Raw genomic sequence first — 26,756 nt, forward strand, 5'->3', positions numbered from 1 at the left:
AAGATAGCACACGAAGTCTGCTCATTAATTTTTATATTTATTTAAATACAGACACGAGTCTGGAAACCTTTTTCTCACCCTTACGTGTAGTTATATGAATCAGGACGGTCCTGCTTTTAATACCAGAAGAAAAAAGGGAGAAAAGAAGGCGAGTAGCATTCTGGAAGCTAAAAGTTTAACACCTACGAAGATTTTAATTTCGAATAAAATCGAAAAAAGTACAGAAAGTACTCCAGAACAAGGAAAAATGTCGGACATTGAAGATTATATGCCACACATTTCTAACGAGTCATTTTTTGAAAGCCAGGTTAGTGACAATCAAAACGCAAGTACTTGTCAAATGGCTACTCAAGAAGTATTTGACAAAGAAAATGATCCACTAAATGTAAATTTTGAAAAGATAATAGAAGAAGAACCTGAAAGGCTTCAACGACCTTTTCAACCTGGTGAATATAAGGAAGCATTAGATGATAAGACTTACGAATGTTTTTATAAAACTTGGGAATGGCAGGATGATATGCAGAAGGAAATAAAAATAAACTATGAACTTCAAGATAAACGCATTTTAAGAAATGCAAGATTAGCAGGAGAGGCTAAAGGCCAAGCTGAAGCAGCTATAAAAAAAGCGGAGGCAGCCACAACCAAGACAAATAAAGTCATTCAAGACGTCAGTTTATGGTACGACGATATTGACCATAAATTGAAAAAGAGTGAGAAAATCGCCAAAGAAATTTCAGCGGATTTATGTTCTACGAAAACTAAAATCAGAGATTCTTTGAGAGTCAGAGATGAGGGATGCCAGAGGATGTTGGAAGAAATTAAAACTATTCAACAAAGAATGACAGCACCTGCATCTGTTCGCGGCGATTTACAATTTATACCTCAAAAGTATAAAATGATCGACCCAAATTGTGTCAAAAATTCAGGAATTTATTTCTCTGATGAAATGAGACATTTTCCTCACGAATTCTTAAAGGAATTTGAGGATTTCTTTGAAGGAGTGGGATGCTCTGAAGCTCAGAAAATTATGGCTTTCAGAGCTGTGATTTTAACTAAAAATAAAACACAGTTCAAAGAAACCATAAAAAATATGAGCACCTATCAGGAAGTCAGAGATCAATTTTTATCATTCTATTGGAATATTGAAGCGCAAAATGACGCAATGATAGAATGTAGGTACAATAATGTACACGTCGATGACATAAAAAGCATGGCGGTACATATGATAAGATGGGCGAGAACTTTGAGCTATCGCACATATCATTATGATTCTGAGGTCATTCGTGTTCTAACGAATAAAGCCCCATTAGAATACAGATCAATGATTACTCAACCAGGTCAAACTATCGATCAATTTATTGAAAAACTTAGAGTTTTATCAAAAATTGACGTAGATCCCAAAAATGAGGTACCCTACGTAATAGGAAAAAGACCTCAGGTAACGGTTCAACAGCAGAAGCTGCCATGGACCCCAGCAGCTCAAAGTGCTCAAAACCCAACAAATACAAATAAAATTCGTGTACCTGTATATGCGAAAACTCCAGAAAAACCTTCAACTTCTACGAGCGAAGAAAGCTCAAAAACAGCTGAAATTAAAACTGAATCTGGAGTCCAAAAAGGGCCTAATGGTGAAATTATAAAGAAAAAATTTAAACCTAAGAGTCCTTCGACAGGTCAAGTTATACCAGTGCACCACTTAGAATACGATCCAGAAACTGATCAATATTACGAGTTGAGTGACACTGAGGAAGAAATTCCACCTATGAACGTCCAGGCATTGGGTATTTTAACGGATATTTTAAGTAACCCCAATGCTGACCCCCTGGACATGCAAATGCTAACAGGGGCACTTGTGAATTTGGCTAAAGCCAATTCGCAGGCGGGAAACGGGAGCCATTAGAGGACAGCGGGGCATCTTCTAATGACTTTTGGGCCCCCAGTAATATGTTCGAAGATTACATATGGGCTGGAGATGGCATAGCGCACTTTTTAAAAAGAGGCCAAGTACAATTTCAAGAGCAAATACCTGGCTACTTAAGAGATCAATTATGCTATGAGGATTTATTCGATAGATTAAAAAATGTGAATTTTCCAAAAAATAAGAGATTCATACTATCTTCAGGTCAAGTAGAAATTAACTACTCAAGAAAACCTTATAACGTACTTGAACAATTATTACGAAAAATAATTGCAATGCTTATAAATGAAAAAGAAGCAGAGTGCGTAATTTTACTTTTTCCTATAGTAAAGCCTAGAGCCATAGCAGAACAGGAAGTCACTATGGCTAGATATATCGCTTTTCGAGAAATTTACTCGAGAGTATGTAATGATACTAGGGTCTTTATTTGGAAAAAACCAGCTTACAGATACCTAGAAATGGAGACTTATCTTAACTCTCACGGTATAGAACGCTCAAGACCAAAAATGAGCGAATCTGGATTTGTGATGCCAAATGTGGATAAATTCCATTATGTAAAATCACTAAAGCGCTATTTTCCATTAATAGCGACGTATCACGAGCTATTTGTGCTAATGTCTGAAGAAATTTATAAATTTGAAGAAATTAGAGCACAACTAACAGCAGCTAATGGACACAGGAGCATAACTGGACCCCTAAAGGACATTTATGATCCTGAAACAGCTCCATTTATTGACCCAGGTCATAAAGAAACTGAGTTAGATCAAGAGGATGAACTTTCTGAAGAAATGAAAAAATTAAATCACGAGGAGAAAAATTCCTCAATGACTTTTCTTCAACCTGTAAGCGTATTAAAACGCAAACTTGAGAAAAAACCAGTAAACGTGGTAAAAAAGCAACGTGTATCCTGGGCAAAGCAACTCAACTTGGTAAAATGTTTCGAAAAGGATGAACCCCTGAGAGCACTAGATGCGGTTGACAACGCATTAATTGACCCAGAGCAAATTTGCAGACATGTGGGGCCACAATTAGTGACCCAAACTGTGAATGACCCTACTTGTGTCATTCCAATACACATAGGCAAAAAGACCTTTGCTCTACAATTGGACTCAGGGGCCCTACCAAATGCAATTTCGAAAAAATTATTGACAACTTTGTTAAGGGAGTCACCTGAATCCATCAGATTTATTCCCCTCCGACGTACAGTACAACTAAGGTTGGCTGATAATACAGTCATAAGGTCAATGAGCCATTTAGCTGTAATTCAACTTGAATTCGGCACTGAGCTCATTGGAGTGCCATTTTATGTACTCGAATCGTCAGGAAGTACATTCATTATGGGGAGAATATCATTAGAATACATAAAAATTCTGATTGATATTCCAGAAAGAGTAGCCACCTGTAGGATGGACCCCAATAATGAATACGTAATTCCTTTTATGAATGCTGACGAAGCTCATGAAGCTTTTACCATATTCTCACTGACCCAAACCAGCAGGCAGGGTCACAGAATGGTTATAGATATGGCCAAGCATACAAAATTGGATGATATCCATAAAGAAATTAAATTAGAAGAAGAAAAAGCTCGAAAACTTTTTCTTGAAAATTTGAATAAAGACCTATGTGATGCTGTGAAAAATAAATTAATCACACCAGAACAGGCTAAATTGGCAGAAGAAAAATTATGCCAATATAAAGACATCTTCAGCTTGAATCCGGGATGCTATAAGGGGGAAGAAGTGGACTTTAAGTTCAAATCTGGAAATGAACATTTAAAACCCTGGAGAGGTGAAAAGTTCAGACCAAGTAAAAAACTTTTACCTGGCATCAGAAAAGCTGTAGAAAAAATGCTGGCGCTCGATATAATTCGACTTTCTCACTCAACCTATATCAACACGCTCGCACCTGTTGTTAAAAAAAACGGGGATATTCGGCTCTGCTTGGATGCAGATGAACTGAATAAACACTTAGAAAATGTACTAACAGAGCCGGATACAATTGAAAGTATGATTTTTGATAATCCTGGGGATATCCTATTTTGTACTCTCGATTTTACTGCTGGATTTTTACAAAGATTATTGAATAAAAAATCCAGGCAATTTACTGCTTTTCAATTAGAGGGGCAAGTATACGAGTTCACAAGACTACCTTATGGTACAAAAGTATCAAGTGGACTTTTTATACTTATGATCAATGCAATCATTGCAAACAAAAAGGGCCGTACCAAGTACGTAGATGATTTAAAAATTTCAGGAGAAACTTTTGAAGAGTGCTTGGACAACTTAATTGAAGTTTTTGAACTCATTCGTGAGAGTGGCTTAAAGCTCAACCCAACGAAAACCCAATTTTTCAGGAATCGAGCTGATCACCTCGGCTTTGTGCTCAGTGACAAAGGCATTGAGAAACAAAGTGAAAAACTGAAAAAATTGGAAGAGTTTGAAAAGAAAAATACCAAAAAGGGTAAATTTTCTTTGAAAAAGAAAAATGACATTTTAGCCCTAGTTGGACTGACGGGATTATACAGGAATTTTATTCCTGAATATTCCCAAATTGTGAAGCCCATTTATGAGCTCACGAAAGGTGAATCTCAAAACGTAGAGTGGGGAGAAGAGCAACAAAAAGCTTTTGAAAAGCTCAAGGAATTATATAATAAAGATTTCAAATTGCAGCAACCCCCCCGAGAAGGAGATTTATATTTAGATACCCAAATATCGCACGATGCGATGAATGGAGTATTATTTTTCAGACGTGATGAGGAAAAACAAATCATCATGTTTGTCTCAAATGCTTTCAAAGAGCATCAGAAAGAATTTACATTATTTGATAAAGAAATAATGTGTCTCGTAAAAAGCATTTTAAAATTGCAAATGTGGTTACATGGAAGAACTGTTCATGTGAGATCAAATTTATTGCCAATAGTCAATAGGTTTAGAGAAATTTCTCAAACTCACAGGAAAGCAGCTCACTGGATTACAGTGCTCAACAGTTTCGACTTAGTGTACGACATGATCCACTCAAATAAGTCACTTTACAAAATTAAAGCGCCTGAGCTGGAAATTAAAGCCTTAGAGCTTGACTGTTATGAAGCTGATATCGAAAGTTCGGACACTGACTTGGGAAATTCAGATACTGATATCGAAAATTTTGGTTCTGATCTTGAACCCATTTCAGTAAATTTTATGCAAGAACATATTTCAGAATTGCATAGAAAATTAGAGCAAATTGGTAAAATTCAAAGTTTTGATGTTACGTGTCAAAAAATTATGAGAATTTTAGAAGAAAAAGTTCCTTTAAATAATAAGAAACAGCGTGACATTCAGAAACTGAAAATGATGAAATTTGAAATTCAAAATTCTAAGAACAATGAAAAAGTTCTATACAGAATTTTGGAAAATGGACTGAAAGTTCCATGTCTCCCAGACGAACTTTTTTATGATACCATAGATTATTTACACGATTCCTATGGTCATGTAGGGGCTGCGAAATTGGACATGATTTTTCGCAGAATTTACTACCATCAATGCTCGTTGGCATATATAAAGGAAATTTGCAATACATGTATCGTATGCAAAGTTAATAAAAGCTATACAAATAGCAAAACAATAGAATATGCACAAATTGAAGCATATGCTATTGGCGATGTACTCTCAGCGGACATTTATGGACCCCTACCTGCTTTAAAAAATCAACCAAAATACCTCTTGGTTGTGAAAGATATTTTTTCAAATAAAACCTGGTTGCGCACCCTATTTCAAATTAAAAAGAAAGAAGTGTGTCAACAAATGGCTACAATCATAGAGTACATAAGTAATAAAAATATTGAGATCAAAAAGGTCATAACAGATAATGGGTCACAATTTATCTCAGACTCATGGTATAACCTATTAGAAAACCATGGCATAAAAGTGGCGCACACAAATGTGTATAACCCACAATCATCGTCTGTGGAAAGGACGATGAGGTCAATTGGAGATAAAATTAGGGTCAAATTAAATAAAAATCACGATCCCTATAAAACTCATCTGGGATGGCACCTACTCATTACTGAGGTTGAGTTGGAGCTGAACAATACACCAACCTCCTTCGGTTTTAAACCTAATGAGGCATGGGGAATTAAAGATAAAATTTGTGAAACCCTACCTCAACAATCAATGAAATTTGATTTTAAATTTGAATTGACAAAAATTAGGAAAAAGATGTCTGAGAAAGAAATTCCCTCGACGACATTTTTAAAATGCATGGAAAATAAATTAGATCCAGAAAAGGACTTAATTTATGACACCGATGGCTACGTCAGGGTGACAGCTGACGGGGCTTGCTCCAAAAATGGCGATATAAATGCCATAGCTGGAATTGGAATCTGTTTCGCTCCAGACTCCAAAATGAACATTTCTGAAAGAATTGTCAATAAGCATTATGCCACTTCTAACAATTTGGCAGAATTAATGGCGATTCATGTGGCACTTAGAGTACTAAAAGCGAATAATATTAAAAAAGTAAAACTTTTGAGTGACAGCAATTATGCTGTAAAAGCTCTAAATTATAGCATATCAACATGGCAAACGAATAACTGGAAAAATGCTAAAAACAAACCAGTTCATCATGAAATGCTATTCAAGAAAATTCTAGAATTAAAAATGGAATTTGAAAGCGTAGAATTTATTCATGTTTACGCCAGAAAACATGAATACACGAATATAATTGCTGATAACCTTGCGAAAAAGGCTGTCTACACAGTCGAGCAAAAACAGCAATGTATAAGTGAAATGTCTGAAAGACAAGTGATTGAAAATTTCATAAGAGAGAAAAGGCGATTAAAAAGAATTGAAGAAGAATATGCTTTCAATAAATCGCACTTAGACCCCATCTTATTAAAACCAGGAGATTGGGTCCTTATGACAAATCATAAACAATCAAATGCGGAACGAAAAACTGCATCAAAATTGTATGAAAAAAGGACAGGTCCTTTCGTAATAATTCAGAGAAACGGGCATAATTGTTACTTATTACAGCCTAAGGATGGAAGTACAGTCAATAGGGTGGCCAACATACGCCAACTCACCCCATTCATTTCCAAAGAAAATTTGGAAAAACTGAAAAACGACACCTGTCTAAAATCAAAATTAGACTCTCGAACCTTAGAACAGAAAATTAAAGATTTTTTGACTGAATATGAGAAGGAACTTCAAAACGGAATGAATGAAGAATTTGATGAGTTAATAACTCCAAATTTCGAGCCAATTTCAAAAAGCGACCTTAAAAACGCTTCAAACAATGTCTTGAAGGAGCTCAGTGCCAATGCGCGTGCACAACGTGCAGCGGAAAGGGAGGCTAAGAAAGCTGAAGGTAATCTGAAAACTTCAACTCCTGAAAACACTGAAAAAGCTCCAAAATTGGATCTCCCTGAACAGCCAGAAATTGCTGGGGCAGTCCAAGAAACCCCAACCCTAAAAAGAGGGAGGGGGAGACCCAGGAAAATAGACTTTGGTAAAGTCGAAAAAACTCCTGAAATAATTGAAAATAAAAAAGGTACTATTGATACCAATAAAATTCTAGAAGAAATTATTCAACTAGAACCCACTCAGGATGACAAAATTTTGGAAAAATTGGGCCCAACAGACCCAAAGAAAGTCCAAAATTTTGAAAATTCTAAAGACTTAAGTACAGGGGCACTACTTGAGGATTCCTCACTCATAAAAAGACCTAGAGGAAGACCCAAAAAGTGTACTCCCCGTGAGCCCACTGGTGAACCCACTAGTGAGCCCAATATCACTGTAAACTTGGCTGATTCGGAACCAAAAGATGAAAATGAAAATCTCTTTGGAGAATTACCAAGTCTTGAAACTGATGAGGAATTGAGCGACTCAACCTCAGAAAAATCAGTAATCAATCAAGCTATCACGAAATCTGATTTTAAAAAGTCTAATAATGACAAAGCCACTTCAACCCCAAAGCGTTCAAAACGCATATTGGAAAGAAAAATGCGCCTAGGGGAGGACCCCAAAGCCATTAAAAGACCAAGATTGGAGTTGAAAAAACTGGACTATGGTTCGGATAGCGATGAAGACCCTTACTCATTATTCTTTGAGGCAGTTATGGAAGCCTACAACGAAGAATATCAAAGCCTAAATTCTATGACAGTTTTGGAAAATCAGGATACTGACCAAAATGCCATAGAAGTTGTAGCAAATCCATTTAGGACAACGGATGACGAAGATTCAGAAAGTTCAAATGACTCTGAATTTTATGAAAGGATAAATGAAACCATAGAATTGGTCAGAAACGCGACTGAAGAAAGTTCACCTGATAGGAGCTCTGAAAGCTCAGTGGTCACTGTCATAGAAAATGATCAAAGCACAATCATTTTCTTTGAGACAGAGACAACACAGGAGGATGCTAGAATAAGCTTTCAACCAACTAAAAGGTGGATACCAATTTTTGCTTCGGCAATATTCATTGTAATTTTATTTAGCGTATTCCATGCATTTTTAAATAAAAAATCTTATGATGAATAAAAATATATACTTGTCTACTTATTTCAACTTTTTCAGCACAATTCTCACTCTCTTTTCGAAAAAGACAGGAATGAAGAAAAAATGAAAAAGGGGAAAGAAGAGACAGGTATGAAAAGGAAAAATTCTAATTTGTTAAAAACAATAAAAACGCATTCGCTCCATAAAAATTATTAAAATTCTGAAACCTTTTCTCAGGTACTATTTTGGGAACTTTAGAAATAAAATTTACAAAAATTAGTGAAGGAAATGAGGAGCAGAAAATAAAAAAAAAGGGGGGCGAATGAAAAATCAAAATTCAATTAGGATTTCGACTATTTCTAGGAAATGTAAAAACCATATAAAAATGGCCCATTTCCGATTCTTCGCAAATTACAACAAAAAATGATAAAATTACCCTTTTGTTGTGTTTTCGTTTTTTACTCCCTATAGAATTTTGGACAAAATTCACCAATAGGAATATCTCAAAAAACTCTAAAGTTTTCACTTTTTTGACCAAAAAGGCAAAAAGAGAAAATCAAAACTTGTTCTCAAAAATAAAGATAAAATTTTTTTTGGGAAGAATATTTTGACAAAACTTTTCTGATCAACTTTGAAATCATTTTTCAGAAAGAAAAATTTCAGAGTAACTTCTTAAGAATACTGAGGCTAAAAACTAAAAAATTTCAAATTCATAAGAATGGAACCTCAAAATCGAAAATTTTGAAAAAGTCTCTGGATTTTCAAATTTAGAAGAGTCAAAAAACTAAAATTTTATGCAGCTTCTCGAAACAAAATTTGAAAAACCCAACAGAATGCTGATTATTGACGTAAAAATACCAAAAAATACATTCTAAAAGAAAACAATATTTTTTTGAGAGAATTCAAAAAATGGGAAAACTTTCAGAAAAAGCTGATCGAAATTAGCGTCCCAAAATATTTTTTCAATTTTTCAAATTGATCCTAAGTTATAAAAACAAGACATTTGCCTCACTCTTCAGACGAAAAACTGAAGAATTTGCCAAAAAATTTGGCACAAGCATTCAGAGTTGTCTACCTAATGAAAACTCAGACCTCGGAGACAAAAAGAGCTCACCTAAACATTTGCTCTAAATTGTCAAAACAAAAATCAGAAAGCAAAGAAGAATTTGCTAAAAAATTCATCATCTTTGCCCATTTTTCTTCATTTCGGAAATAAAGAGAAACCTCTCTGAATGGGGGACACCACATCCGCCCTCAATTCGCCCCAATAGTTGCCTTAAAAATTAGCCTACGTTTGTACCTCTGACAACTTCAGAAAAAAGAGAAACTTCAAAAATGAAAATTTTGAAATGAAATTTTAAAAAGTCAAAACACCCCATATTACGTTTGCTCCACAAAAATTAAAATTGTCAATTTTTGAAAAAACCGTCCAAATTTTGAAAAAATTGCTAATCAGAGTTAATAAAAAATAATCATTAAAAAATTGAATTGAAAATTCATACTGGGTTAACGGAGATTTTCTCTTGGCAAATTCATAATTTTTTTAAAAAGGAGAACTATGGGATACATTGGAATGGCTCGAAAAATTCAAAATTTTTCCAAACAATCCAAACAGCAGGGGGAAAACTCAAAATAAAAACCTCTGTATAAGGAATGAAGAAAACTGCATCCAAAATGCTGAAAAACTCATTCAAAAAACCACTTTTTTCTCACTTTTGGAAATTTTTTCTCGAAGGGCCCAGAGAGTGGCTTTTTCTGGTAGAAAGGCCACCCTCTCGACACTTCGATGAAAAAACCAAAAACTCATAACCTGAAAAGAGTTGAAAAAATCTACAAGTATTTATTGTATTTAAAAAATTACATTAAATATGAATAGGCATGGAAAAAATTTCGTACCTCAAACCCCCAACCCTCCAGATCATAAATGGATGAAGTTAAAGCAATTTTTTGAAAAAATTGAAAATTCAAAAAATTTGAAGAATTTGAAAAAATTTGACAAAAATAAGTATACGTTGAAATCACGAAACCCAGGGAAGAATGGAAAATATCCAATTCTCACATACACCCATACCCATAGAAAGACAAAAATTTGACAAAAAACTCATTTTTCAAAAATCAAAATTTTTCTTGGAAAATGAAAATGTTCAAAAATGGTCGAATGTAGAAATTCATTACGATCTAACATAATGTGAACAGTCAGGAAAATAAAAAGCCTTCAAAAAATGAAAATTTGAAAAATTGAAAATTTTTCCAAAAAATGAAAATTATAAAAAAGGGCTAAAATGGACGGATATAGGCTAATAATTAAAAACGATCGATCATAAAGTTGAAGAAATAAATTCTCTTCGATTTCCTTTCCTCTACCCATACCAAAAATGCACTCTAAAGGGGTCAAAAATCACTTTTCGCTTTCTAACCCATCAAAAACTGAATTTTCATGGGAAAATAATTACTCTAAAAATCTCCCCTGAAATTAATGCTAATAGTCAATTATATTGACATGGCAAAAAGACACCTGCCTATGAGCAAAATAAGAGGAGATTAAAAGTAGATTGAAAATTATCAATTTATCTACCAGCCATCGGACGACAATGTTATCTGCAACGTCGCCGAGGCCGATAATTTCCTCGAATTTTGCAAGTTCTAAAAGAAGATATCGCAGATAAGAAAAAAAAGTTTAGCCAAAACCGGATGGGTTGAAACCTAATCACAATAAAATAAAATAATAATACCCCCGACTGACGCAATATTGGATATAGATTTGAGTGATTGCTTGACAAACGTTCGAAGACTGTGGTTTAAAAAGCATCTTGTGCATGAAAAAGCAAAGTTTGAAAGTGTTTTGTGAATCGTGAAGTTATTAAGCGTAATTTTCATCGTGGGTATCCTGCTACAGTTAGAGCAGTCCTATTTAGTTGAAAATTGTTCGATTGATAATCTACTGTAAGTATTATTATCACTCATACATACCTATACCTGTTATGTACTATTTATTTTGCATTATATGTACCTATACGTGTATGTGATAGTATAGATAGGGTAGTAGGATGAACGAATCACAAGCCAGCCGGAAGTATTCGATCATCCTACTAAGCCAAAATTGAGATTTGCCATTCTCGGCATGAGGTAATTTTTCTGCTCATTAATACGAGCAGAAAAATTTACACCCATTCAGAACCCTCAAAAAATGTTTCAAAAACGGAATTGTGGAACACCCCAAAAATGGGAAATCATGGCTGGTTTACCCCCAACCATATCAAAACATTTCCCAAGTACTCTGCTAGAGTACAAAATTCTGAAACGATTTCGATAAAATGACACAAAATCTAGTAGATTCAATCATTCAAAACAAACTGATTCAGAAAAGTCGTAAACTTTAGTATTCACGACACAAAAGTAATGTGGTCCCTGAAAAACTTCGAACAAATTCAAATCAGAACCAAATTTCAATCTTCATTTTTTTTGAAAATAATTAAAATTAGTAAAAAATCATCCAAAAGGCGATTGGCCAAAAACTAAATTTGAAAATTTAGGAAAATAACCTAAAAATCAGTTAAATCTGAATAAGTAGGTACTACCTACCAAACCAAAACCATCTTACTAAGTAGAAAATTTTCTTAAAATAACTTTGCCTCGAAATTTTAGTATTGAATTACTCAAAAAATAATCCTACCTTGAACCTTTGGATAAAACAAAAAATCCCAATAGGTACCTACCAAACAGATTTTTTTTTTTTTCCCTTTCTCAAGTTTTATTAAAATTACTCCTTTTTTTGGCTCGAACATGATAAAAAATACCTGATAGGTAAGATTTGGAATTGAGAAACTAAAAAATTTACGGAAAATAGGTACCTACTCCAATCATTTGGCAAATTTACCCAAAATTTTCTGTCTATTTTCTCCAAATGAAATAAAAATTAGAATTTGTTTAAAATACCTTATTCTATACACACGAAGACAACTTCTCACAATAGTTCAGAAATAAAAATTATTTTTACCAAATAGGTACCTATTAGAAAAAATTCTGAAACACATTATCTCAAAATTATTAGCTTTTCACCAAAATGAATAATATGGACAATTTTGAGGAAATTTTAATACTAAAAAGTTTAAATCCAAATGAAATTTCAGTTAGGTAGGTATACCTATCTACATCACACAAAATTCGTCTGTTTATTTCACCGATCTAAACGATAAAACTTCGGGGAATATTTTTTAACTACATGAATTTTGAAAATCATAATGATTCAAACAAACAAAAATCCGAAAAAACCTAATAAGTAGGTACCTACTCAATACAAAATTTTGAACTTTTTACGATCTTCTTTTTCTAAAACTACTGAAAGTAGAATTCAAAATGAAACATTAACAAATTCTAATAAAATTCGAAAGATTAAAATGAATTTTTTTTTTCAAAATCAAAGGAATAGGTATACGTACCTACCTATTTCCTAACTCGAAACTAAATATTCATGAAATGAATAAAAAGGGACCACAAAACTTTAAGTCAATAAAATTAAAGTCGTATTGAACTGACTAAATTAATTAAAACCCTTCGATTCCCCCCCTCTTTTCTTTTCTTTTTTCTTAGATGCCGAAAAAAGGTGAAAAACAGCAGATCGACTCGAAAGAGTGGAAGGTCAAAGTGAACTTACCTCCTACGCCCAAAAATCCGATCACAATAAAGGGACGCCCAACCTCGAAATTCATGGGCCTCGTCATAGCCGGATATTGGTTATATGACTTGGGGAAGACATACATAACTACGAGAAAAGAGGATAAAAAAGAATGATTTATTCGAGTTACTTTGGTGTTCTTTGTAGTTGTTATTTTTTAATTTTTTTTTCGGTGACTCGCACCATATTGTGTATACTCATACCCAGTATCTTTTCCTAAGTTTATGTTAAAATAAAGCTAAAAAATACGTATGAACAACGTGTCGCCTACTTCATTTTCACCTATACAACTTAAAAGGTTACCTACAATATTATACATACACTCAGCGCGAAAAATAATGCCTATAGGCTAAATTACTCCAAACTACGAGAACATGGACAACGAATTCGTCCATATCTGGTAAGTACATAAATCTGTCGAGGTAAAACACGGTCAAAGAATAAATCCTTCGACACATCGAATATTCACACTTTGAAAATCGATAGGTACCAGACTTTCCAATACGAGAGTCTGGACCTTATAAAAATTAGCTCTTTTGGGAAGGGATCTCAGGGAGTAAAAAACACATTCGGGATAAGTACTTAAAAATCAAAACTAAATTCAGTTAGTATTCTATTTCGAAGGTGATAACTTCTAAATTTTTATTCAATAGAAAATATCGTGCAGTTTTAGTAACTTCAAAAGTCAAATACAATTACTCCTAAAAGAATTTAATTCAGTTTACATCGATAAAATTTTTCGAACAATTAATTAATCGCGAAAAATAATTAAAAATTTACAACGCGGTAATTAAAACAAAATTTATTCGTACACCACCCACGGTGTGAATCGAACGTCAACCGGTTCGGTAAATTTTGAGTGAATCGAGCTGAACGCGATTGATAATTATTATCAATTTTCGGTCAAAACAGTTGTATTTTTTACTTTCAAAACATTGTGTTTTTTCGATTGCAAAAATTGAGCGAAACAATTATAAGTTATACCTGAAACGCCTAAACCTAGTATTGAAGAAAGTGGAGTATTCCAAAAACTGGATGTACGAATTATTGGAAGATTTCTACAGAACCGAAGTAAGTACAAGTGCATTTAGCTCACTAATTTTACCGGTTCGATCAAAAAATTGCCACTAGTTGCAAGGATCAAAATTGGATAATAATTTCAAACACGTTTAGAAAATCTCGAACATTAAAAATGTCAAGTGTTAAAAACCCTATAAATTTTGGAAACAAAACACCAGAAATGGTACTAAATTTAACTGTTTCGGAAAACTGCATGAAAAACACACAAAATTCTCCCATTAAAAGTACACAAATTTCTCTAAATGAAAATGAAATTCAACGTTTTGTAAAGATTCGCGAAAAGAAAGAATTACCTACAAATCGTTCAAGTGTTCCAAAATCCGAACAATAAATTCGCACCATTTCCATCGAAATTCTCAGTTTCAAAAGCCTACCAATTTTGAATACCGAAATCTTTTCATAACTACTACGATGAATTCCAACTAGTGCATTTTGAAGTAAAGCACAAGCAGATATTTGTGAACAAAGTTGTGGATTCTAGCCAATAATCTTGAAACGCTCAAAAACCAAGAAAGTTGATCCTTTTTCAGAAAAAAAACCAAAAATTCGAACACTAAGTTCGTGGCAAACTTTTGGTATCATATTAAAATAATCCAAAACCCTATTTTTTGGAATCTACCACTCAAATTTGAATACTGAAAAATTCCGATTATTGGTACCAAATTAGCTTATTTATTTTTTCTTCGAACACCAATTATCAAAAGTTGATTTTTTTTGTAGAAAATTGATTGATGATTCGAAAACAGTGTTATCAGAAAAAGCCATAAAAATGCAAATTCTGTATTGTTCCGAATTCACCCCCATTTCACTGACAATTAAAATTATTAGAGTGAAAATTCTGAAAAATCGAATCAAAGCTTGATCAGGTTAAAATTTTCCTTTAGAAAAAGTTGATTTACTCAAAAATCACACATTTTGCCTCAAACGTCTATAAATTTTCAAATTGTACCCCGACTAAGGTATTAATTTAAAAATCCATCACTCAAGTTTGGGCTAATGTCTAGAATTTTTAATTCACAAAACAAACTAAAAGTTTGAAAAATTCTACTCGAGTTTACAACCCAAAAAAAAAAAACGCTATAAAATACTCAAAGTAGAAATCTTTTTGGAACTTTCTTCGTAAAATAAAAATGATAAAATTGAAAACTTCAGCGCAGTCCTGAAACCAAGTGTCAAAATCTTGAATACCCATCAAATCATTCATAAAAAATTGGAAAACTGATAATCAACTGAAAAATGATTAGATTCAGGCTAAGCGGAAAAAATTGAATTTTTTTTTAGTAATCAACAAATTTGTCCCATAAAACCCGCAAAAAATTAAACCATCACACATTTTGAATTTTTTTTTTTTATTTCAGTATTACCGATGATTTAAGATTCAGATTATTTCGAAATTTGGAAAATATTATCTAAACTAAAATGAGATCAAAATTGAAAATTCACACTTTTTTCAAAACCTCAACGAAATAATCTCAGCTACTAAAAAACCAAAACTCGAAAGTGAATTAAGTATAGAATAAAAAGTTCGAAAAAACTTTAGAAGAATAATAATAAAAATTTCTAATTTTTCGCCTACCTAATTCTACACATTTCGAGAAAATGATTTTTTTTTACCTTAAAAGAAAAATACAAAAATATAACAAAAAAAAATACTTAAGATAAAAATGAATCAACAAAAACGTTGAAAAACTAAAAAATAAAAAAGCTTTGGCAATTAAATGACTAGAAAAAATAATAAAAAGCTGAAAATTATATTTTCAGAAAAAAGTAAAATATTTTTTTGGTAACTAAATAATAATCAAAAACAATCAAAAATTAAAACTGAGTATTTCGATAAAAAAATAAAAAATCTTTGGTTTCGTAAAAATTAAAACTAACAAAAATTGAAAAAATTTATCAAAATAAATCACAACCCAATAAAAACCAAAACAATAAAATGATTTAACAAATCGTAAAATATTTCATCTTTGGCTAATTTTTCGAAACAAAATGTAAATGAATACCCTTTACTGCCCAATAATCCAAAAAATCACTAATTTTGACCGATTTTGAATCGTTTTAAAAGTTTCAAATACCCCTAAAAGGAATAATCAAGACCCAGTAAGCGGTATTTGAATCGAATAAACTATAAGTTTTACACAACTTTTAGTTGAAAAATGAATTCATTTTTGAAAAAGATGAAAAAATAATTATTTTTTCAATAAATAACTAATCATAAAAATTTGTTGAAAATTTTATTTTTTCAGACGGAAATGAAGATCTTATTGTGCGACGAGTGTACGGAATCGTTGGCCGAGCCAGGGGAGCACGCTCCAAAGGACGAGAATGGGGTGAAGAAAGAGGATCCACCGTATGTAACGGTTTGTAAACATGCGTATCATTGGGGATGTATCCACTATCTTTTCAAAACGACTACAACCCCCTCTCGCATCATTTGCCGTCATCCAATGTGCAATCGAAGCCTCACGAATTTCGACTTCGTCCAATTGGATTGTCCTACTAGGACACAGGTGGTAAACCAACCCCCCAACAACGAGCACATCAGGCAGATGAGATCGACGATAGGCCAGCTCCAAAAAGAGGTCGAGGTCTTGAAAGAATTGATTAAAAATCTACAAACCAAAAATGAAAAACAAGCTACGGAATTGAAAGAAAAAATCGATGCGAATGCCGTGCTTTCGAGCTCATTGACCGATCTAGAGCGCCGATTCAATCTTCTAATGGAGCAGAAATTGAATCAGTACATTCAAGCTGGACCATCGACCCCCTCCTCTTCGATCACGTCAGGATCATACTCGAAAATTCCAGCTCTAATGGAATTAGGTACTTCGTACGGGGGACTGCCAGAGTATGATCTCACCAACGAACCCCAGCGTCAAATTCGATTCGACGCACCGGGTGTTGAACCTATGGATACGATGAGCTCGCAAATTTCGATTCCTCAAAAAATTGAGTACTCAACACCGCTAAATCAGTTATACCCGACGCAAGAGTATTATAGAGATCGCAGTTCATCCCTACCTTCAGCGAACCGAGGAAGACGAGGAATCAACGAGCGAAGAGTATTCAGAATGCCGCGAGGTACTACGAAGCGAGGCCCGCCTCCGAGAGCGCTATCTCCGCGCGAAAATGAGCCCGAAGTACCTGAAGAAAAGAAAAATCCATCCGCCGAACAGCCCCGGTACCACAAAAAATACCTGTCGCGTTTTGGCAGATCTTCCAACGAACTCGAGCCCTATTATCCAATGAACGCGTACCCGTTTTACTTCACCGCCGCGGGCAGACAGGACAAAGCTAAAAATATTCACATGGTACTTTTTATGAACCAAGCGATGATGATCGGGGACGGACATATCCATGCGATGGTACATTGCATGGTTGATGAAGAAAAATATGGCCAATATCTCGATAATACCATCTATCGGCGAGACCTCTTAGCGTCTGATCTCTTTCGATTACTCGATTCAATGATAATATTACCGAAAAAATTATTTATCTCGATCGGTAATTTTGATGTGGTCTGCAATACATCTTACGATGACTTCACCGATGAAATGACGAAGATCGCGAATCTCCTTAAAGAGAAAAAAGTAACGGAGCTGATTTTAGCACCATTAGTGCACACGCCCCAACTTAACAACATCGCTTTTGACCACATCAAATTGGCACTGGAAACAGACTGGGGATTGTTAGCAGGTGCGAAGACGACGCGAGTAGATGAATTTTTCGAACAACTGGATAAAATCCCACCGCCCAGAGATGAATTTGGTCCATACCACAACATCAAACGCTACGAAGAAATTTTGGACAAATTGGCCGAAAAATTCATCCCCCTTCCAATTTCTCTGCAAGAAAAAATCAAGAAAGGGAAAGTACTTCAGCCACCGAGTAAAGATCGACGACGCATTGAAATGCTCCGAAAGGGCCTAATTTCAAAAGACACCGAATCGAAGCCGACCATGTCAGTCCCACCAACCATCAAACAGGAAGAAATGGAAACTGACGATAAACCCTACACTCCGGATCAGTTGGCCGAATTAAAACGGATCGAAATAAGAAAGAAATTAATCGAACAGAAAACAGCTGAAAATGCCCAACTAGGCAAATCCGATGAGCACCCTGTAGGAGCTTCGACCAGCTCAGAATTGGCACCCAAAGATGCGCAAAATACGACACCGCAAATGCCAATTTTGACCCCTCGTACCGACTTAAATCCGGCCACGCTGAACATGCCATCGACCTCCGCTCAGGCTATTAACCTGCCAGAAGTGACGCTCACCGCTATTAACGGTCAACAGGTGATACCACCCCTCACCTTTGGGATGAACTGGCAAACATTATTTGACCAGCATGCGCAGAGTTGGACCCAGGAAATGGAGCACCAAACCAGCGCGACGACAAACGAGTCTGAACAGGCTCCAAAAACACCGAACGTGTCGCTCACTGAAGAGCCCATCGTCATCTCTAGTGACGAGGAGAAAAAAGAGGGCTAATGGCTCATATTTTAACGCTCTATCGACTCAAGGTAAATTGCACAGAGTTTTTTGAATTTTTTAAATCGCGTAAAAAATACCCAAATATTTGAACTACTTTTTCAAAAAACTCGAATTTTGGAAGAAATACCATCCAAAAATTACCTAGGTACAAATACGATTAAAAAACAAAAAAAATTTCGAACTAAAGTACCAAAATTATAAAAAAAAAAAAAAAAAAAAAACCCCAAAACATGTCGATATGAGCAAAAATGACCCTCTCAAAAAATGTAAAAATCAATCACGTTATTTTTCCTTCAATTTTGTTATTTCTTAATTTCAAATCAGCTTCGAAAGCTTTTATTTATTTATTTATTTTTTTTCTGAGCTAAATTTCTCTGAAATAGAAAGGAAAAAGTCAAAACTTATAATTTTTCGTTTTTTAGATTTTCTGAAGTTTTGAATAATTTTATTTATTGTATAAAAAGTGATTGATTACAAAAGATTACCCCCTAAATTTTTTTTTTAGAAAAATCAGACTGATTTTTTAATGGAAAATGGTTTGAATTAAATTAAATAAAAACTCGAAATATTAGCGAATTTTCTACCTCTTGACTCAGTTTAAAAAGCACAATTTTGGCTTTAAAAGTGCTCAGGTAGTCTTCAAAAAATAAAAAAATAAAATCGTCGTAAAAAAGACCACCCAGCTGGAAGATAACATCCACCTTCCCACAACCGGTACCGTTACGCTCACGACCTTCACCAGTAACCTAGTAACCGCCAAAACCACCTAAAAAACTGTGTCAACCTAAATTCCATTTTCCATTCATCGATCCGACCATTAAAACGACCCGTAGAGCAGAAAAAATGAACATCCAAAAATGTAAATAAAGTTAAGATGTAATTTATAGAATATTTATTGATAATTTTTTTTTTCCATTACAAAAAACTCTACGCATTAATTTATCTATACATTTGTATAATTAGGTTATAAAATAGCACAAAATATTTTTTTCAAAAATTTTTTTTACAAACATACAAAATTTGTACTCTAAAACTACGATACAATAATACATGTATGTAAATTTTTTTTTACAAACTTAAAATAAATTCAATTTATTTTTTGAATGTTTACAATTATTTTTTTTTATTTTTTACAACCTTATATTAACGTAAAATACGTTTACAGAATCAAAAAATTCAAATTCAAAAAATTTTTTCTAAAAATTTACAAAAATTTTAATTTTACTTTTTTTAAAATTCTTTTTTAACAAAGATATCACATTCAGGGCACAGAAGGCCATGTTGACTCAGACTGTAGACGGATAACATTCCTTTCAAAAATCTAGCTATCTTTGTCTTCCTGTGGAACAAAAATGGCATAAGTTTACTCAAATTTTATTTTTAATTTCTATCTAAAATTATTTTCTAAAAGAAAATACAACCTGGAAAAGAAGTCCATGAGCCAAGAAAAAGGATCTGTGCATTATTAGTTAAGGAAATCTTCTTTGTCTTCTTACTGGAACAAAAAGAATTAGGTTAGAATTTTCTAATTTTAAAATTAAAATTAAAATTATCATTTTAATTATCATTTTTCCTACTTATTTTTTTTTATATAATAACTAATTTTAAACTACGTAATCGTAAAAATGCTATAAAAATAAGCCAAATTTTTAGATTTACTCACCTTATTGTAAATACGAAAAATATCCCAACAGACTGGTTCAACTTTGGCTCAATCCTATTTTAAGTTTCACCCATCTTTCTCTGAACTGGTCCTAAACAAAAACAACATTTTTTATTTAATTTATTTCATAACTTTAAAATTTTTTTTTAGAAATAAAAAATGTACAGATATTTTAAATCGATCATGCGTTTAAATTAGACTGATTAATCCTAAGAAACAAAAATGCTCTTAAATTTTACATTATTTAATAAAAATGTAAATATGTTTTTGTACTTATCTTTAGTTTTTGATAAACAAAGTAATTCTCTTGCCATCGTCGTTGACCAAAATACACCTGTAAAGAAGAAGAAAAAACTTGAAATTAATTATGAGAAATAAGACTGACTAGAAATTAATTTATTCTTAATTAACTATAAAACAACGTTAAACAAATAAAAAAGAAGAAAAACAACGTTGCTTAGAATTAAGTTTGTTTAGGTACATTCCTATTTATTTTTATAATTTTTCTTAAAAATTTATTTTCCTTTTAAACTTTTTAAAATTTTTTTTTTTTTTCAAAATTTTTTTTAATTTGTTTTATGTTTCATCGAATAGTGGTGGTAAGTAGTTTCGCTTTCAACCGAACTCCGTGTACAACAGAAAGGTAGCGCAATTTTTTCCAAAAACTTAGCACTCTATCATAAAAATAAAATTCCAAAATTTCAATTTTTTTTTTTTGAAAAAATGAACATTTTTTCTGATAAAAAAACAATTCATTTTTCCTCAACTTTTTTTTTCATTTTTCAAACTTCCCTAAAAAACAATTTTTCTTGCATTTTGAAGAAATGACAACTTTTCTAATAGAAAAATAAGTCACTTTCTTCAAAGTTTTTTCAAATTTTTTAATTTTTTTTCTTTTTTCTTATCAATGATTAATTTTTTAACTTTCAAAATGCTCAAATATCACATCAAACTTTGATAAAATTTTTTCCTTTAGAATTTTTTTTTAAATTTTTTGAACTTTTTCTTTTTTCAATTTTTTTTTAAACTATAAAAACTCTACTCAAATTATTCAATGAATGACTTTCCAATAGAAAACCATCCATTTTTCAAAATTTTTAGTAAAAACAATAGCTATACTCAAGCCAACCTTACCAGCAATTTTTTCTTCAAAAATTCTTGGTCAGACTATCCAAAGACAACAAAGCCAAACAACCACGAACTTCTTGAGCTTTTTTCATCTTCTCCTGAAATCATAAAATTGAGGAAGGGTACCTTTTAGATTAACCCTCCCCCTCAAAGATTAAATCGTACTTAAATACTTACCATTTCGGCCATGACCCTGCTGTGGAGTGACCAGATCAAAGGTAGCTTCTGGATTGATTTATTGATATCTTGACTTCGGTCAAATATTGATGGTCAATTGTAGTTACTCTTTATCAGTAAGAGTCAACTCACCAGCACACTCAAAATCCACCTCACTTTTGGAATTATAATAAAAACCAAAGAGTTTCAAAATTTATTTTGGGATTACTATTCCCCGCATCACTCAAGCAAAGTACGGGGGGCAATAGGGTCACATCCAGTGAAGCACAATGTCACCTTTTTTCAAAATTTCCGTGCTTTCCTCTACATTTCCTCAGGGGATACTTTAGAAGTAAACCCACGTTAGGGGCAAATGTAAGGGGACAATATGCCTTCACTGGCTAGACAGGGATATTCATCGTATCTCTCTCAGTGGGTTTATAAATCTTTCATCTAAAGGAAGTACTGGAGAATCCAATCAATAGTTCGATTCTACAGTACTTTACGTAGATGAAAGCATATACTCGATGCACTTAGGTAAGGTGTTAAGTACGTGGGAACCACCCAAGAGGTGTTTTCACATCGTTCCATTAAGGGCAGATGTGAAAAGCTCACAAGTTCGTAAAGCTCAATTCCTTCTCGACTCGAGGCTAGAAGCCAAGTTGAGATGGAATTGATCTTCACTTGTCGATTCGCGCTTCGTCTGGTAGGTCTGACCGCGGAAAAGTAATAAGGCCACTCACTCCTACGTAAGAGTTGTGCTTGAGTCCCAGGTCCTCTGCCTTAACGTTCGTGTTTAAGGGAGAGTATTCGCGTTTAAACTTAAGTCTTCTAAATTCGCTACCCAACGCGGGCAATTTGATAGTTACACGTAGGTGGGTAAAAGCGATCCTACTTACGCCACTATTCGGTGGAATATATATTGGTTATACGCGTAGAGTTTTTTATATATTTTAGACTTAAGTATCGTGTTGTAATTTATTACTTAAATTATAATACACTGTTCGTGTTTATCGTGTGTTCTTATTTCGCGTGCAGTTCGAATTAATACAAGGTAAACTCGACTAAATCTGTTTAAATTTATACATATTGGTGTTGTAAAAGCTGAGCTAGCAGCGGGTAAGTACTATTTTAAAAGGTGATATATTACATCTCTTAGGGAGTTAGATTCATCCTGACCTACTAGGGAAATATTCTTATCCTCCCATCATTGGCAACGCCTCTATATATCTATTTAACAACGTACCCTAACAAACCAAACTTAGCGTTTTTATGTCACTTGGATATCTGAATAGCATTTCACGATTTACAAACGATTTATAAGATTCTGTTTTGTACAATGACATCGTATGTATGTCTGACTATATCGATTATGTCACAGGTATATCTGTCGATATCCTCAACACCTTTTTCTCTATCATGATTTTTGTAGGTATCGTTTGGATATCTAGAAAAGGATATAGGTTTTGCAATATCTCCAGGTTATTGTTACTATATTGTGATGATTCTGGGTAAAAGTAGGGTCATCCTATAGATTTCTCAAGATATAGAACTATTTCTTCTATAATTTTGTTTTGGTTTTCTGTAACTTGTGCAATGTGTAGAGATAAATTTATTATCAAAGATGGCTGAAAAGTGACAACGATGGTTTTTTTATTCTGAACTATTTGCCGGGGTTTTTCATGAGTGTGTCCATTTTTTGCTTTTTAAAGATGTTGGAATTTTTAAAATGTGTTTTCTAAATTAGTGTATGTGTGTTTATGTTTGATTGTGTATCTAAAAATGTGAAAATCATGAATTTTGGAACCGAACGAAGTTACTAATGTGAATTCCAATTAAACTACAATTTTGATTTCATTGAGGTACTTTATTTTACTTTAACTAATTATTTCATAATAACCCACTTGGCACAAGAAATAAATTATTCATCACCGGCACCTCCTCTCTGGGCTGGTGGTGCCCCTGAGTGAGGTTCCCTGGCTTTAATTTTTAGGTTTTTAGTGAGCTGGATTTCTTCAACCTTTTGGCTATAGTAATGTGAAGCGAGTGTGAGAGGCTTGAGAGAGGTTGTTGATTTCAAAAATATGATTTTCTTGAAATAATTTATGTGTATGTACTTTTTTCTTGACAATTTCTTGTGTAGAATTATTAAAATTGTATTGGTGTAGAATGTAAGTCTTTTAGCCAATACAGTGAGTTATAGAGAATAATTTTGTTTAAAAGAAAAGCATACTGAAGTGAATAATTATCTACCTATTATATCACTAGTGTAAAAAACTTTTCATTTTTTGTTTTTTAAATCAAACATTACTCTTTGTAACTCACTGTATTCTCTTTGAGACTTACATTCTACTACCAATGTGTTTTTGAAAATTCTATACAAAAATTCACAAGAAAGATATACATACGATATATTTTATGGACATCAACTAGAAATCTGACGAAATCTACAGACATAGGCTAGATATCCTGCGATATATCAAATGATATACCCTGGATATCAAAACTATATCCCTCAGATATCTATGTGGTATATAGTAAAGCAGTACTATGTCTGGTAGAAATAGCTCATCAGATTTCTGAATGTCTCTGAATATAGTTCAGATATAGACAGATTTACAGAGATTTAGCGATATAGGCGGACATTTTGCCATTGTACAGATATAGGAGCGACATGACATCGCTCTGCATAAGACATGGAACGATATCGTTTGGTTGTTAGGGTACGTACTTTTTTTTTTAAAAAAGCATAAATCGCCAAAAGCAGTCAATTTTGAATTTTCCAAAATTCGCCAAAAATCGAAAAATGAACTTGGGCAGCTGAAAATTTAGTTTTGGGGGTTTTAGACTATGTTCTTTCCAAAAATCGTGGTTCCGTTCAAATCGGAGTGTGACACCTCAGGAGGTTCCCTTTTCAGATTGAAAAACCCCACTCTGTTTTTTGTTTTAGGGTCCAAGGTATCGATTAAGCCCATTTTTAAACCGGACACAAATATACAATTGCCTAGTGTAATTTTTACACCACCCCAAGGTTATTATTTTTGAATTTGTTTAATAATTTTGCTTGTGAATTTCAACTTTTTTTTTCATTTCATTACTTTTTTTTCAACAAAATAAAGCAACAGAAATGATCCTTGAAAAATTTCAGATTTTTTCAAATTTAAAAATTTTGACAGTTTTTAAACAAATTAAAGTTTTTTCACAATTTTCAAGAAAACTTTCAATCCTTGGTAATTTTGAAAAAAAAACAGCATTTTAGCGCAATTGAAAAAAAAATAAATTTGAAACTTTTCTCCCCTTTTCCTGCTCATCAATTTGCCTATCGATTTTAAGATTATTTTCATATTTCCGAAAATTGTAGTACATATTTAGCCCTTGAAACAGAGCGAAAAAAAGTTTCTCGAAGATTTTGAATTCCGGCCATTGTAGAAAGACTTCTAGTTTTTGGCAATTTTTGAAGATTCTGCAGAACATTTGTTGAAAAGTAGTGATTTTTGGCAACTTGGACAAAATTGGCTTGTTGATTTCTGACAATTTTAGAATTTCGCGCATTTTCCAATTAGGAAATTTTTTTCTGTGATTTTTCGCTCAGTGTTCTTGATGCTATTTTTCGTCTGAAATTTCCCTCCTTTTTTTTCCTTCGATGTGATGTTGTAAATTTTGGTAATTTCAACCCAACTACTACGAAATTGTGAAAACGTGAGGAGCGGTTTTCAAAAAAGTACGTACCTGCAAGCTTATGGATATTTTTGCATTTTTTAAAAATTTGTTTGAATTTATGGCATACCTATGAGTACATATTTGAGGGTTACAGAATGGGGCAATTTTTGAAAAGTGTCAAGATTGTGGATACTTTGCAAAATGTCAAAAAAATATGAACTTTTTTTTCAAAATTTCAAATTGACACAATTTTAAGGTACATATTATGTCTATATACATATTATAGAATAATGGAGTAAAAATAAATTTTTTAAAATTCATCCCCGAAATTGCAAAAACAATGAAAACATTAGAAATGATCATTAAACACCACTAATTGTCAATAAATACACGGTGTAAAAATCCTGCAATTATAAACACCCCAAAAAAATGATAAAAATCATAAAAAATGTTACCCAGAAAATACTTAATGACGTCATTTTAATTCCTCTTCTGTCGGCCGGGAGTGGTGGCGTACTCCTGTGAATCAAGCTAAATAGTGGCCATGGTCAGGGTAGGGGTTTCAGATTCAAGAACTTAAAAAGTACTTTATTCATCGATCATTTTGAATAATCGATTTTACAAACAACATTGGATGATCGATTTATCGATGTCAGAATAATCGATTATTCGATATAAAAATGATCGATTAATCGATATCGAAACAATAGATTGATCCATATCAAAACAATCGATTAATTGATACCAAAACAATCGATTACATGCTGGTAAGATAATCGATTAGTTGATCGATATCGAAATATTTGATTGATCGATACAAACACAATCGATTGATCGATATAAATACAATCGATTGATCGATATAAATACAATCGATTGATCGATATAAACACAATCGATTGATCGATATAAACACAATCGATTGATCGATATAAACACAATCCATTGATCGATATCAACACAATCCATTGATCGATGTAAACACAATCGATTGATCGATAGAAAAACGATCGATTGATCGATATCAACACAATCTATTGATCGATGTAAACACAATCGATTATTCGATAGAAAAACGATCGATTGATCTATATCAACACAATCGATTATCCGATAAAAATGATCGATCAATCGACATCGAAATAATCGATTATTCGATGTCGAAATAATTGAATCATCAATATCGAAATATTCAATTGAGATAGAAATAATTGATTAATTGATGTAAAAGCAATTTATTCATGCAACTGACGTTGATATGTTCGAGCAATCGATTATCGATTAATCGTCAAGGGGGTACAGCGAAAAAAACACAATTTTTACGAAGATGTTCCATCTTTGTGAGCCCATATTTTCCCTTTGAAGACACTTCTGAATAAGCTAGCATTTTTTCTGTGTAACTTCTAACTCAAAATGACGGTTTTTGATGAATTTGATGAAAATTGACAGTCTTTTTTTTCGCGATCCATCCTAATCTACATAGATGCCTGTAAGCCTAATGCAGATG

The 26,756-nt window shown here is 33.1% G+C and overlaps 2 protein-coding genes across 2 annotated transcripts in view; one reads left to right on the forward strand and one right to left on the reverse strand.

Annotated features, from left to right (window-relative positions):
- The window catches only part of vvl (ventral veins lacking), a 414,462-nt gene that overhangs the window by 17,224 nt on the left and 370,482 nt on the right, over window positions 1-26,756 (reverse strand). The gene's annotated exons all lie outside the window — the stretch shown is intronic.
- On the forward strand, window positions 6,115-16,514 carry LOC135834140 (ribonuclease H-like). Its single transcript, XM_065347977.1, has 2 exons — window positions 6,115-6,673; window positions 16,393-16,514. The coding sequence occupies exons 1-2, from the start codon at window positions 6,115-6,117 to the stop codon at window positions 16,512-16,514; spliced, it is 681 nt and encodes a 226-aa protein (XP_065204049.1).

Source organism: Planococcus citri, chromosome 2, assembly GCF_950023065.1.
Source record: "Planococcus citri chromosome 2, ihPlaCitr1.1, whole genome shotgun sequence".
In the NCBI taxonomy this organism is placed as follows: domain Eukaryota; kingdom Metazoa; phylum Arthropoda; class Insecta; order Hemiptera; family Pseudococcidae; genus Planococcus; species Planococcus citri.